This window comes from Pygoscelis adeliae, unplaced genomic scaffold, assembly GCF_000699105.1.
Source record: "Pygoscelis adeliae isolate BGI_AS28 unplaced genomic scaffold, ASM69910v1 Scaffold202, whole genome shotgun sequence".
NCBI classification, from domain to species: Eukaryota; Metazoa; Chordata; class Aves; order Sphenisciformes; family Spheniscidae; genus Pygoscelis; species Pygoscelis adeliae.
In genome coordinates this window covers 3,599,726-3,611,345 of record NW_008824544.1, presented here as the reverse complement: position 1 = coordinate 3,611,345, position 11,620 = coordinate 3,599,726, and the positions used below count along the sequence as shown (strand labels likewise).

The 11,620-nt window shown below is 46.7% G+C and overlaps 2 protein-coding genes across 2 annotated transcripts in view; one reads left to right on the top strand and one right to left on the bottom strand.

Moving 5' to 3' along the window:
- DMTF1 (cyclin D binding myb-like transcription factor 1) overlaps nucleotides 1-5,275 on the top strand; it is a 24,651-nt gene extending 19,376 nt beyond the window's left edge. Inside the window, exons 15-17 of the mRNA XM_009321765.1 lie at nucleotides 1-100; nucleotides 2,943-3,090; nucleotides 3,916-5,275. The exon at nucleotides 1-100 is cut by the window's left edge and continues 9 nt beyond it. Coding sequence (XP_009320040.1) covers nucleotides 1-100; nucleotides 2,943-3,090; nucleotides 3,916-4,025 — 358 coding nt within the window. The 3' untranslated portion in view covers nucleotides 4,026-5,275. The remainder of the gene's footprint in view (nucleotides 101-2,942; nucleotides 3,091-3,915) is intronic.
- Nucleotides 5,276-5,510: 235 nt separating this feature from the next.
- TMEM243 (transmembrane protein 243, mitochondrial) lies at nucleotides 5,511-9,994 on the bottom strand. The gene is made up of 5 exons (XM_009321781.1): nucleotides 9,939-9,994; nucleotides 9,603-9,732; nucleotides 8,003-8,053; nucleotides 7,013-7,117; nucleotides 5,511-5,769 (listed from the first exon to the last, which is right to left on the bottom strand). Exons 1-5 carry the CDS (start codon nucleotides 9,992-9,994, stop codon nucleotides 5,647-5,649), a joined length of 465 nt encoding a protein of 154 aa, XP_009320056.1. The 3' UTR covers nucleotides 5,511-5,646.
- Between the last annotated feature and the right edge of the window lie 1,626 nt (nucleotides 9,995-11,620).

The window sequence follows — 11,620 nt, the reverse complement described above, 5'->3', positions numbered from 1 at the left end:
GGATGGAGTTATGGTAAGAACCGAGGAGGAGATTTCAGATGCCAGCCTGAAACAGGAAGAGGATTCTCACTCTGATTTACCCAGCACTTATGTTACTGAGGTAAGGGAGTGCATGATACTTGATGTTTTCCCTGTTTCTGCATGGAGAATGATTTCATTGCATCTTTGACCTATATGTTAAGCTCTTCGTATGAAATATGTCGGTGATGTCATGTGTATCGTAGTTCTACAAGTATTTTGTTCAGATCCTCTATCCTTGAGCTTCATTAATATCTTATGGGTGTGAAAGTGACAGCATTTGATTTGGTACTAAGGCTTAAATTTGACTTCGTCTGGAGCATTGAATACCTCACTGGCTGTGGAGTTGCTTCACTACTCAGGGTACTTTTGCATGATGACTGTGGAAAGCGGGAATATTAGTGGCACCGAACAGTTGCCTTCATCCGATTACTATTTGATGTTGCTTTAAACTAGGCTGTTAATTGTCCAACACATACTTTACAGGTAGATAGACTGCTGAGCAAGGGAGGTGAGGTAGAGTATTTAGGTTTTGCTCTATGAATCTAATAACATATTTCAAGGTGCACCACAGGTTCCATTTTTGAGGACTTCTGTTAAACATACTACTACAGTTAAGTATCGGTTGAATTGGTATTTGGAACATTTAAGCTCTTTCTTTCTCTGGCCTGAGTTTTATTCAGCTCCAACACCTGAGATGCAGAAATGAGTTTATTGAAATGATTTCAGGCATTTGGATTGTTTATACTAAATTCCTCCAGCTTCCAGTTGCTGGAACTGTTGATAATGAGTAAGTCAAGGAAAATAGAGATGCTAAAAAGAAGATAACTCTCTTTAGTGAGTAGAAAATACCTCTCTCCTTAGAAGCTTGATTAGGTTAGACTGTGGGAATAGATGAGTTAGATTCAAATATCCCATCCTGTTCTCTAAAACACTGTGCTCTACAGTTGCTGCAATTCTGCTTTGTCAGTCTTGAAAATCCATTGTTGATATGCTTTGACTTTGTTAGGCTTTGTCTTTGAAGAAGTTTATAATAGACACTGCATATCCATTATGCTCTTACAAAGAGGAGGATCTTTGTACATCTCAACAGTCTGCTACTACAGAAGCGTTCGAATCCTGAATACATCCAAAGCTGGGGATTATTCTTCCGTTTTCCTCTGTCTTGTCTCATGGTTGGCATAGTTGTGATAAGATTCTCAACAGTTGAGGCAACCCATCAGCTTTCTACTCTCAGTTTAAAATTTCAGCTTCTCAAGGTAGAATTAGTAAACTTTTGCTATAAACCTAGTTCCTAATTAAACTTTGTAGAAATCGCTTATGGCTAGCAGGATATAAAGAGGTACTAAACTTTTTTTCTATACAGAAAAACAAACTGAGTTTGTAATTCTAATTTGCCTTACACTTCTAGTCAGATTCAAGTTTGATGTGTGTATTTAAATTCTAGGAAATAGCGTGTGATTCTAAGTGAAAAGTTACTCTAGAAAGACATGCCTAAATTTTGTTTTCTTTAAGTCAGTGTTATTTTTATGCGCTTGCCAGTATTGTATTGTCACTGTGGGTGTGGGTAGTGGGAAGCAGGCAGTCATGCTGCAGGGTTTTATTATTTCTGGCTGGGAAAGGTGCCCATTTGCCACAACGGCTTCTTTGGTTTTTCACGCCTCCTTTTCCCAGTTTCAAGCCTTGCGACATACTGCTTATCGTGGGTAGGTTCAGCTGTGCTCTCTGCAGAAAGCTGCTTTTGCAGGTCAGGAATACTGTGCCTTGCATGAATGGGTACACGTTTGGACCAAGTCTAATTCACTGAGCTGCAGCACAGGTAGTCAACTCCTCTTCAGCAGCACCAGGGAAAGGGTCTTCAGGCAGTTGCCTTTGCAAAAATGTTGTGAAACTATGTAGGAAGATACATTTTGCTGTAACTAGGTGGAGGAACTTCAGGATTTTCTTGAACAGAGAGGACTGTAACCTCTCCCAAACATTTCTTGCTCCCTCTGAAAACAGTGATAAATCCAGGTATCTTCCATTCTGCCAGCACATTTGCTAGCGTTCTGCATCAGCGATTCCTGAAGCTTGAACAAACCTTATGCATGTCACACGCAAAAACTGGAATCCAAATATTTCTGTTTATTCTGGCAGTACTATCTAGGATGTCTTTTCACTGCGTTTGCAGAACCAGGTGTCCGGCGGAGTCTGCTGTGACACCGAGTAAGCCACATGTATTACTGCCATTCTAGTACTACAAGAGCCAGGGAAGAGGCAGCAGCAGCAGCTGTTACGGGACTGGAGGAGAGCAGGGGTATTGACAGCTTTTACCTGGAGGGAATCAGTGTGTTGCCAATTTATTGATATAATGAGGTTCAGCTAAAAAAGTTTGGAGCCAACCTACAGTCAGCAAGTGACAGGGCAAGCAAGGCACGGCAATTAAAATGGGTCTTTTGAGCTCTGTCTTCAGTAGTTAAAACTTGACACAGAAGAAGAAGTTGTGAAACTAAGTATTAGGTTCAGGTAAAGCTATTGCGTTTGTGGAGCTGGTAAGTACTATAAACGTGTTGCTTCAGTATCTCAGAACATGTAGACAGCAAATAGTGGAAAAGCTTAATTATTCCACTTTATAGACAAAACATTTGACTTAAAAGAGAACATTTTATCACTGCCTTGCAGTCTCTCCTTTCCTCTCCCCCTGCTCTCATACTGCTCACAGGGTAGAATTCTTCTCATCTTGTTTTTAGATGCCTGCACTAGGATGAAACATGCCCTATAAATGCTGAAGTAAAGTAGCTCAGATGCTGACATTTCAATTTAATGAGATAAAATTCATCCAGGGAGTCTATTGCTTACTATGGAGTATAGCTGAGCAAAGCAGGTTTTTCTGCTTATGCCACGCAAGAGTACACTCTCATGTCCTGTTCTTCTGTGTTGTGCAGGACCTGGGTTCTCCAACGATAGAAGAACAAGTTGATCAGCCTACAATAGATGATGAGACTGTGCTTATTGTTCCTTCTTCCCATGGTTTTATCCAGACAACGGATGATATAGACAGTGAATCAGTCTTGCCCCTGACAACTCTAACAGGTACGACAGTCCCTTCATATGGTTGATGCTGGAGCTAGGATTCATTAAAGCAGTATGGCACTTTTGGGTTCCTGTAAACAACGCTTTATAGATCCTTGCTTTCTCTTAAATAATTTTCCATGTCTGCTATGAAACTTTAAGCAAGTTGGTTACCCAACTGGTATCGGTAGAAGTGGAACGAAGTCCCACTTAACCTTGTGGGAAAATCATTAGAACAGCAGCTGCTCCACCACTTGCTGAGCTGTTTCCATCACCCTTGAGCCTTGAATCATTAGGCTAATAGGCTAATAAGTAACTCTTTCTTTAGTGTGCATTTCTTCATGCCTGGTGCTTGAATGAAATTTGTTTCTTTTTTGAGAGAAGACCAGAGGCATCGGAAATGCACTTGATGCCTCTCATGTGAGGGGCTAGGCTGTTTGGGGGTGTGTTTGCACAGCACTCACCTGGAAGGGCTTGCTAGCTTGTGCCACGCTTCCCAATGCCAAGAGTCATCTCAGACTTGGAAGCAGCACAGATATATTCTCCCACTGCTACACCTAACAAATACTCCTTTCCAGAGGAAGGATCTCCTTGCAGAGCCCTCAGAGGGTCAGCACTAGGCCTGATAGAGTAATACCTGATGAATCCAAATGCGAGTCACACCAGTTGCATCTATGTTAGTCATAGCTTACCTTGAAACTACAAATTCAGAACTGCCTAGTTTGAGCAACATTGCTTAAAATTGGTTAAAGTTCCAGACTGCATTTTCTGCCTCCTAAGTGTGTATTTTACATCTTGTTATAATGACAAAGTAAATAATAATTCTGATGTACTGTCTCTTGACAGATCCTATCCTACAGCATCACGGAGACGGGTCACACATTATTGGCTCATCATTGGGCAGTCCTGACTTAGAAGATTCAAAGGATGTTGAAGATTTAGTGAGCTGTCACTGAGAAGCAGTAATGGTGTCCGTTTTCTATTGACCATGTTTGCATTGTGAAATTAGTTACAACCCTGTGCCACATTTCCAAAGAAAGCAGTCAGTCCGTGTCTTTAAACAGAAATTTCCAGTTTGAAATGACTACAGTGCACTTTCTCTGCTCAGGCTATTTACCTCATTTGTGAAGGGTTACAGAGCAGCCAGCCGAAGCCTGATGTACTACGTCTCAGCCGAGGTGTTCAGTGTTTTAAAGGACTTCTGTTGCAGTGCTCACTGCTAGGATCACGTGGTCCATTCTGATCTGACTTGTTACCGGTGTGCTGAACTGCACATCTGGAAAACTGGACAGAAGTCAAGGATTGTGGACTGTAGCCTCTTAGTGCCACAGCAAGAATTAGTTTGCACATGTTTCATGAAGAATGGGTGAGGATTTCTGCACTTACTGACTCTCGTAATACATGGAGTAAGAGACTGTTACATTTCAGGAAGAAATGTATTCCATCAAAGACTTAAGGGAGCACGGGCAGCATCATGAAGAAATGGTCTGTATTCCCATCTCATCTGGCCTGTTAGTACGTCTACAGCATATGAAGAAGACACAGATGCTTATGGGACTTGCCTGGTCTGCTTGGGCCTGAGGAGTCCGTTGCTGGCAATGGACAGAGCTCAGAAAGATCGCTTCTGGAAAATCTTTTTTTTTTTTTTCTATTCATCACTGCAGCAAGCTGAATAAAAAGGGAAGGGCTATGAGAAAGAAAACCTACTGGCACCCACCAGCCTCCCCCCACAAGCTTGTAACTTCTTTGAAGATGGTTGTGAGTAGGCTGGAACATTCGTCTCTCTCGCTGTTTACATGACACTACCAGCCACCTCTCCAGAGGTGATTTATGCAGCAAGTGAGTAGATGGGGGGTGGTGTGGAGGTGGCAAAGTCTCGGAGAAACAGCTCTGTGAGAATTTGGGCATAGGGCCCCGAGGCAAAGGAAGCCTATCAATTCCTACATTCAAGGGTTTGAAACAGACACTAGGCTGAGCAGCAGCCTATTAGCTAGGGATCAAGAGAAAAAGCTATAGAAACTAAAGACTCGTGTATAAATTATTTTATTTATTTCTGTAATTAGCCCTTCATAATCAAGAGTTGGTCTTTTTCAGTCTGTGGTTTTGTTAATGTGAAAAATAAGTTGTAGTTTCAAATGGTTGCCTAGGGAACAGAAATAATTGTATATTCAGTTTAAATGAAATAAAGAGTATTTGTCTTACGTAACTGTAAGATGCCCTTTATTTATACTGCTACAGATCCTTGCAATGCCGCAGTTTATTTGTACAGTAATAAAAAAATGCAGTTTTTTCCAAAATGAAAAAGCTTGTGCCATTCTGAAACATCAGTACAACTGGAATGTTCATTAAGTGCAACAGTAGCTCTTCAAAAAAAAGCAGAATGTCACGTCTTATGGCAATAATTCTCCCCAACAACGAGGGACATTACATATACATTTACATGAAAATCATGTACTGATTTATCCTTGCACAACCCACTCCTTTCCTCTCGGGCTGATTGTCCTCACTTAGATGTCTCGGGCTGAGCTGAAAGCAGTCTGACACAGTAGCATCATCGCTGGGTATTCCCAATGTCCATCATTTACCCACTTCATGGAAGTACAGGTTGGCACATATACATAACATGACGATAGAAAATAAAATATAGTAAATTAGGTTCCTAAATTTAGGTTCCAGGTCTCCTTGTCGATACCAGTAGATCTAGAAGAGAGAAGGAGCTTGCATTACTTAAAAATGCCAGGTACTTCTGAGGAAACATCCTGTAGTCACTGAACTGATAACTTCTAGAAGTTGCGTTTGGTTTTGTTTGGTTTTCCTATAAAACAACCCAGCTTCATCTGACTAGAGAAGACTAGGTGTAGCGTCCAGCTAACTTTCTTAACAATTAAGAAATACCACCTATGTTTTCTTAGCATGCTTGTGGAATACACAAACAAGAATTTGGCAGGTGTTTCTCCCCAAAACAAGGCTGTTTGTGAAACCAGGATGCCAGGTTAGCTATGAAGATGGGTTGTCTTGTCAGCTTTTTTGAAGAGGCTGGGTGGGTGGGTTGGGTTGGTTTTTTTCAACACTCAAAACCGGCTACACTCCGGTCAATGAGGACAAACATAAGGTTTTGCACTGCACAATCTATCTTGGGCAGAGTCATGGCTACCAGCCGTAAAACCAGAAACTGGCACTAATCAGGCAGCACAGAGCACCTTCCCGGCTTACCCAGCAGTGAGGGGCAGGAGCTCAGGGCCGTGACCGTTCCAGGTCACAGTTGGAGGAAGGAGAATGCTGCAAGTATGAAAAGCTGCAGCAGAGGAAGGAGCCACTGATGTCCCTGCCCATGGCAGGGGGGTTGGACTAGATGATCTTTGAAGGTCCATTCCAACCCAAACCATTCTATGTGCTCTGACCTGCCAATTCCCTTTGCCAATGCTCGGGACCAACTCTCTTGGGATGCCGCAACTGTTGAGTAGAGGAACCTCCGCTACAACCCAGATGAAATGCCACCTGCTGTAGCTTCCTGCCACTGTAACTCATCCCTGTGCCTGACTTCCACAAGTGCCTGGCCAGCCCCACCGCTTTGAGTTCAAGTGTTTTGCTCCACCCCTGGTCTTCTGCAGCACAACCCATCTCTGCATTCCCATCTCACTGCTCTGCTCTCCCGTTTCCTACTTTGTCTCCACTGGCAGCTACAGCTGGCATTGTCACAGAGGTGACAAGTCTTGCATCGCAGCTGGTCTGCAGAAGTTGGCTTAGGTCACACGTTTACTCTGCAGTAAATACAAAACTGCTTACCACTCTTGCATTGTCAACTTGTTTTATGGAGGAAAGCGGGAAAGCTTTTCCAGGAGAGTGTAAAAAAGAAGGCGGCACCACGTAAAGCAGATTTTATTCAGATTTCATCCTCAGTCATAGACTCAAAAGCTTGCATGGCCAACATAGCGGTACTTACAAGTATGCCAGCAGAAATGCAACACAAGGAGATGCAGAAAGCAAAAAATATATTCACAGGTTTTGGAGGTAGTTGCGGGAAGACAAAAGCACTGATGAGAGTGACCTGTATGGAGGAAAACAAAGATGAAGACTTTGCTCTCGCCTGCCGTGGGCGCTGCGATGAGAAGAGGCTCGCCCCGACGGCTGGCGTACCGCAGCGCTCGCATCCAGGGCTGCATGCCCCTCCCTGCGCTTTAACTCCCACGCCGGGAAGAGCTGGAGCGAAATGTAAAATTCTGGAGGAAAATTGCTTTGACGCAACTGCAGACTTAGAGGGGTGAAAAAAAAACAAGATTAAAGCTTTGCTACTCTGGCTTGTTGCTGGAAACCATCCTCCAAGTACCCATAAAGCCAGCTGGGGGTGCACGCTGCCCGTGTAGGAGCATCCCTTCAGCCAAGCTTTCCACCAGCTGGCACCTTGGCTGTCCCTGCCGCCTCCCTGCACCTCGGCACGCAAACGATGCTGCCGCCATGGACCGCAGAACTGATGCTCTCCAGTTGTGATGGCGTTGGGTTTGTCTTTAAAGCTTGGGGAAAGCATAACTCAGGACAAAGTGACAAACTGGAAAAATTCCTGCAAGCTATAAATAGAGGAAAATAAATCATAAATAGAAGGAAATAAAGAGAAGCAAACACGTTCTCCTGGGTCATAAGCGCTTTGTCATCTCATCCAGCCTTACGTTCAGCTGGGATGGACAATCTGCCCATGGACTTGGGGCTTTTTATTGCATGGCCAGATCTTAAAAACGTGGCTTGAAGAAAGGTACTCTCCTTCTCCTGTTGTCGAAGCGTTTCAAAAGACAGATGCACCACAAAGTCACTACCTGGGCCCCAAACTACAGCCTGTTCGGTCAGTGAAGTTTCACCGCCCGTTTTGGGGAGGAACTCTGGTTTTCACCCCGTCGCCTAAGGGAGGCACAAAACATGGGATGGGATGGGGGATACTTACTACAAGCAGCAAGGACGTTAAGCCGCCAACAACTAGATTGATGACTCTGTCCTGAAGAAAAGAGAAGACAGTTACACGCACGCCTTGCCAAAAAAACCCAAAAAAACACATAGAACAGACTGGTAACCAACAACGCCGAGAGCACCACATCAGCCAGGAGCCATGTTAGCCCCAGCACACCCAGCAGCACCGTCGACGCTCCCTGGTCAGCTCTGCCATGCAGGAAGGTTTCCCTTCCTCCAACTCCATGGACATCAGAGAGGTTGTACTGGCCAAGTTCTTGTGCAGCAGGTTTGCTCATTTCATAGAATCATAGAATCATTAAGGTTGGAAGAGACCTCCAAGATCATCGAGTCCAACTGTCAACCCAACACCACCATGCCCACTAAACCATGTCCCTAAGCACCTCATCTACACGTCTTTTAAATACCTCCAGGGATGGTGACTCAACCACTGCCCTGGGCAGCCTGGTCCAATGTTTAACCACTCTTTCAGTAAAGAAATTTTTCCTCATGTCCAATCTGAACCTCCCCTGGTACAACTTGAGGCCATTTCCTCTCGTCCTATCGCTTGTTACTTGGGAGAAGAGACCGACACCCACCTCGCTACAGCCTTCTTTCAGGTAGTTGTAGAGAGCAATGAGGTCTCCCCTCAGCCTCCTTTTCTCCAGGCTAAACAACCCCAGTTCCCTCAGCCGCTCCTCATAAGACTTGTTCTCCAGACCCCTCACCAGCCTCGTTGCCCTTCTCTGGACGCGCTCCAGCACCTCGATGTCCTTCTTGTAGTGAGGGGCCCAAAACTGAACACAGTATTCGAGGTGCGGCCTTACCAGTGCCGAGTACAGGGGCACGATCACTTCCCTGCTCCTGCTGGCCACACTATTTCTGATACAGGCCAGGATGCCATTGGCCTTCTTGGCCGCCTGGGCACACTGCCGGCTCATGTTCAGCCGGCTGTCGACCAACACCCCCAGGTCCTTTTCCGCCAGGCAGCTTTCCAGCCACTCTTCCCCAAGCCTGTAGCGCTGCATGGGGTAATTTTATAAATATAAATAAAGCCAATTTGCAATTGGCTGCTTCACTACATCTGAATTGATTACAGTTGTGCAAATCCTTTTTAAAAAATTTTAGAAAGTGGGAGTGCACAGACGGAGGTTGTCAGCAAAAGCTTGTTTTAGCCTCAGTGCCTGAGAATTAATAGCTTGATAGTGTCTTAGATGGGTATTTGTGGGCTGCTGGCAAGGAGGTGAAGTGTTCCCCGCACCCCAGATGGTCCTCCCTAACACCAGTAGACCTGAACACACCTCAGGGTGGCCCTGCTTGAATGGACAGATATCCCCCCCACTTCTTTCTGCTGCTCCCCATCAGTATAAAACACTTGGCTGGGAGGAGACAACCTTTTGCACCCGGGAAGAGGTACCCCTCGGTGTCAGCATCGCAACCCCAGCCCAGATGGCATCAGGGCAGGGACCAGCAGTGACACCGGGCTGCGTGACCGCAGGCTCAGAGGAGTGCCTAGGGCAGGACCCCGCACTGACGCACTCGCTGGAGTAAGAACGACTTGATGCAAAAGGAGAACATTCCCATCCCTGCCGGGATACCTGCCTCCTCCCTTTCTTTGTGGTGCTGTTCTGAATATAAACATCTATCGCCAAAGTCGGACTGGGTTGCACGCAGTCAGGTGTAACACCCCAGACAACTGGCTCCCCAAATAAAATGCTAGAAGAACAGCTACAGCAGAAAAGATGTGCAGAGAGAAAAACCCCAGAACTTCAATTAATTATACTGAAAGTCATTAAATAGGTACGGGTTAAAGGAAAGTGAGAAAAGAGTTCGAGCAGCGAAAGCATCTTGCCCAAGACATCCCAGCCAGCAGGCAGGGCAACCCAGGTTTCCCTCCACCTGGTCTTGCAACCCTTCTTCCCTCCTAGCATTACATTTTGGAAGACGATTTGTAGAGGGAGAAGCCCCAGGTCATGAAGAAGTAACGCATGGCAGCAGTGGGGCAGGAGGAGAAAGCAGAGAGCGAAGAGGAGGAGGCGGAGCGAAACATGCTCTTGCAGGAGAGCACCAGCCCTGACCTAAGGCTCGGTGGAGCCTGGGTGCCCGAGCTTGCGGTTCAGTAACAGGCGGATGCTGTGCCCTGGTCGTGTTCGTCCCCAAGGGAAAGGACTACAGCAAGCAGACTCTTAAAGACCCCTTCTATTAGTCCTCAGCTCCTCTACGTAAAACAGCTCCTCCGCTCCCAAGAGAGAGGACTCCCAAGCTCAGAGACCCCAAGAAAGACCCAAGCTCAAAGACCCCAAGCCTTTGTGGGGGCACAGCGGTGGCTGCAGCAGTGGGAAGTGACCCACCTCCATAGGAAATTGTCACCAGCACCCCCTGCGCAGGGTCCTCGCCAGCCGAGCACAAACCCCTTCTCCTCACTGGCGTTTCCGCACGCGTTGTCAGCAATACAACCGCAGCCTCTGGGAGCCATCTACGAGGTACCCACCACCGACCCCAAAAAATGAGCTAAGAGAAATAACTCCAGGCAAATAACAGAAAACAACAGGGCAAAATGCAAGCACGCTACCTCCATGAGAGCATATCGCAACAGCCCAGCTGGGCTCCTCCACCTAAGCTAAAATAAATTAAAGAACTCAAAGCTAACTTTAATCTAGATGGTATGCAGCGAGGGGTCCTTACCCCCAAAAGCAACTCTGGTATCAGGAGAGGACAGCGGTTTTGCTCTGCCCTTGCCCGGCAGACCCAGCTGAGCCCACCAAGGTAATTTTATGGAGGGGGACCAGAGTTTGCATTCGTGCTCAGCTCCCTGGGGACAAAAGGGGTGGCAGGAGGTGAGCAGCTGGGTCCCTTCTCGCTGTGGCGAGATGGGTTTCGAACAGCAGGGGAAGCGGAGGGAAAGCCGAGGAGCCGGCTGCAGAGCATCAGCGGGTCGCCATCCCGTACAGTTAACCCAGTGAGCACACAGTCACAGCCAGCTCTCCAGAGAGGCTCGGAGGGTCGGACACAGAGTCACGTGCCTACGGACAGGATACACCATCCAGAAACTCAGCCATGATTAGGTTTCTCCTAATTAACTAGAGACTCGGAGGGTGGCAATTTTAAGATGGGGAGAATTCACCCGTTTTGCCAGGACAGAGACTGGTCTGCCGGGAGAAAACGAGGGGTCGGACTCAGCGGTGACCGCAGAGCATTTCTCTCTGCCTGTTTTACGGGGTGCGGGACAGAGCGTCCCCCTGGCACGGGGACCTCTCATCTCACACCGCCAAGCGATGGACATCGCGGTGACAGCTGGATCAGGTATGGATGCTGGCAGCAGAGCGGCTTTGCCACATGGCAGCCAGTCCCTGCGGGTCAGGGGATCCCCTTCCCCATGCTTAAGCCCGCGGTTGCTAAAATTTTCCAAATGTGCCGCCAGCAGAAGAAGGTATTTCGGGATCCGGGGATTAGAGCCACTGATCCTGAAATCCCAGGCCTGGCAAAGCAGTGAGAGGCTGTATTTCCCGGTGCCCGCTGCCACCTCAGCCCCAGGCAGCTTAGCACAGCAAAAAGGTTAAAAATACACAAGCAGAGGCCAAGACGGCTAAAGGGATTGCGGATGACGGAGTCTTTC

Coding starts and splice junctions, on each gene's coding strand:
- TMEM243 (XM_009321781.1), bottom strand. CDS start 9,994: ATGCGTTACTTCTTCATGACCTGGGGCTTCTCCCTCTACAAATCGTCT. Junction 8,054..9,602: donor CAAAGAAAGGGAGGAGGCAG/GTATCCCGGCAG, acceptor TCTTTTCTTCAG/GACAGAGTCATCAATCTAGT. Junction 7,118..8,002: donor TAACGTCCTTGCTGCTTGTA/GTAAGTATCCCC, acceptor TCCTCCATACAG/GTCACTCTCATCAGTGCTTT.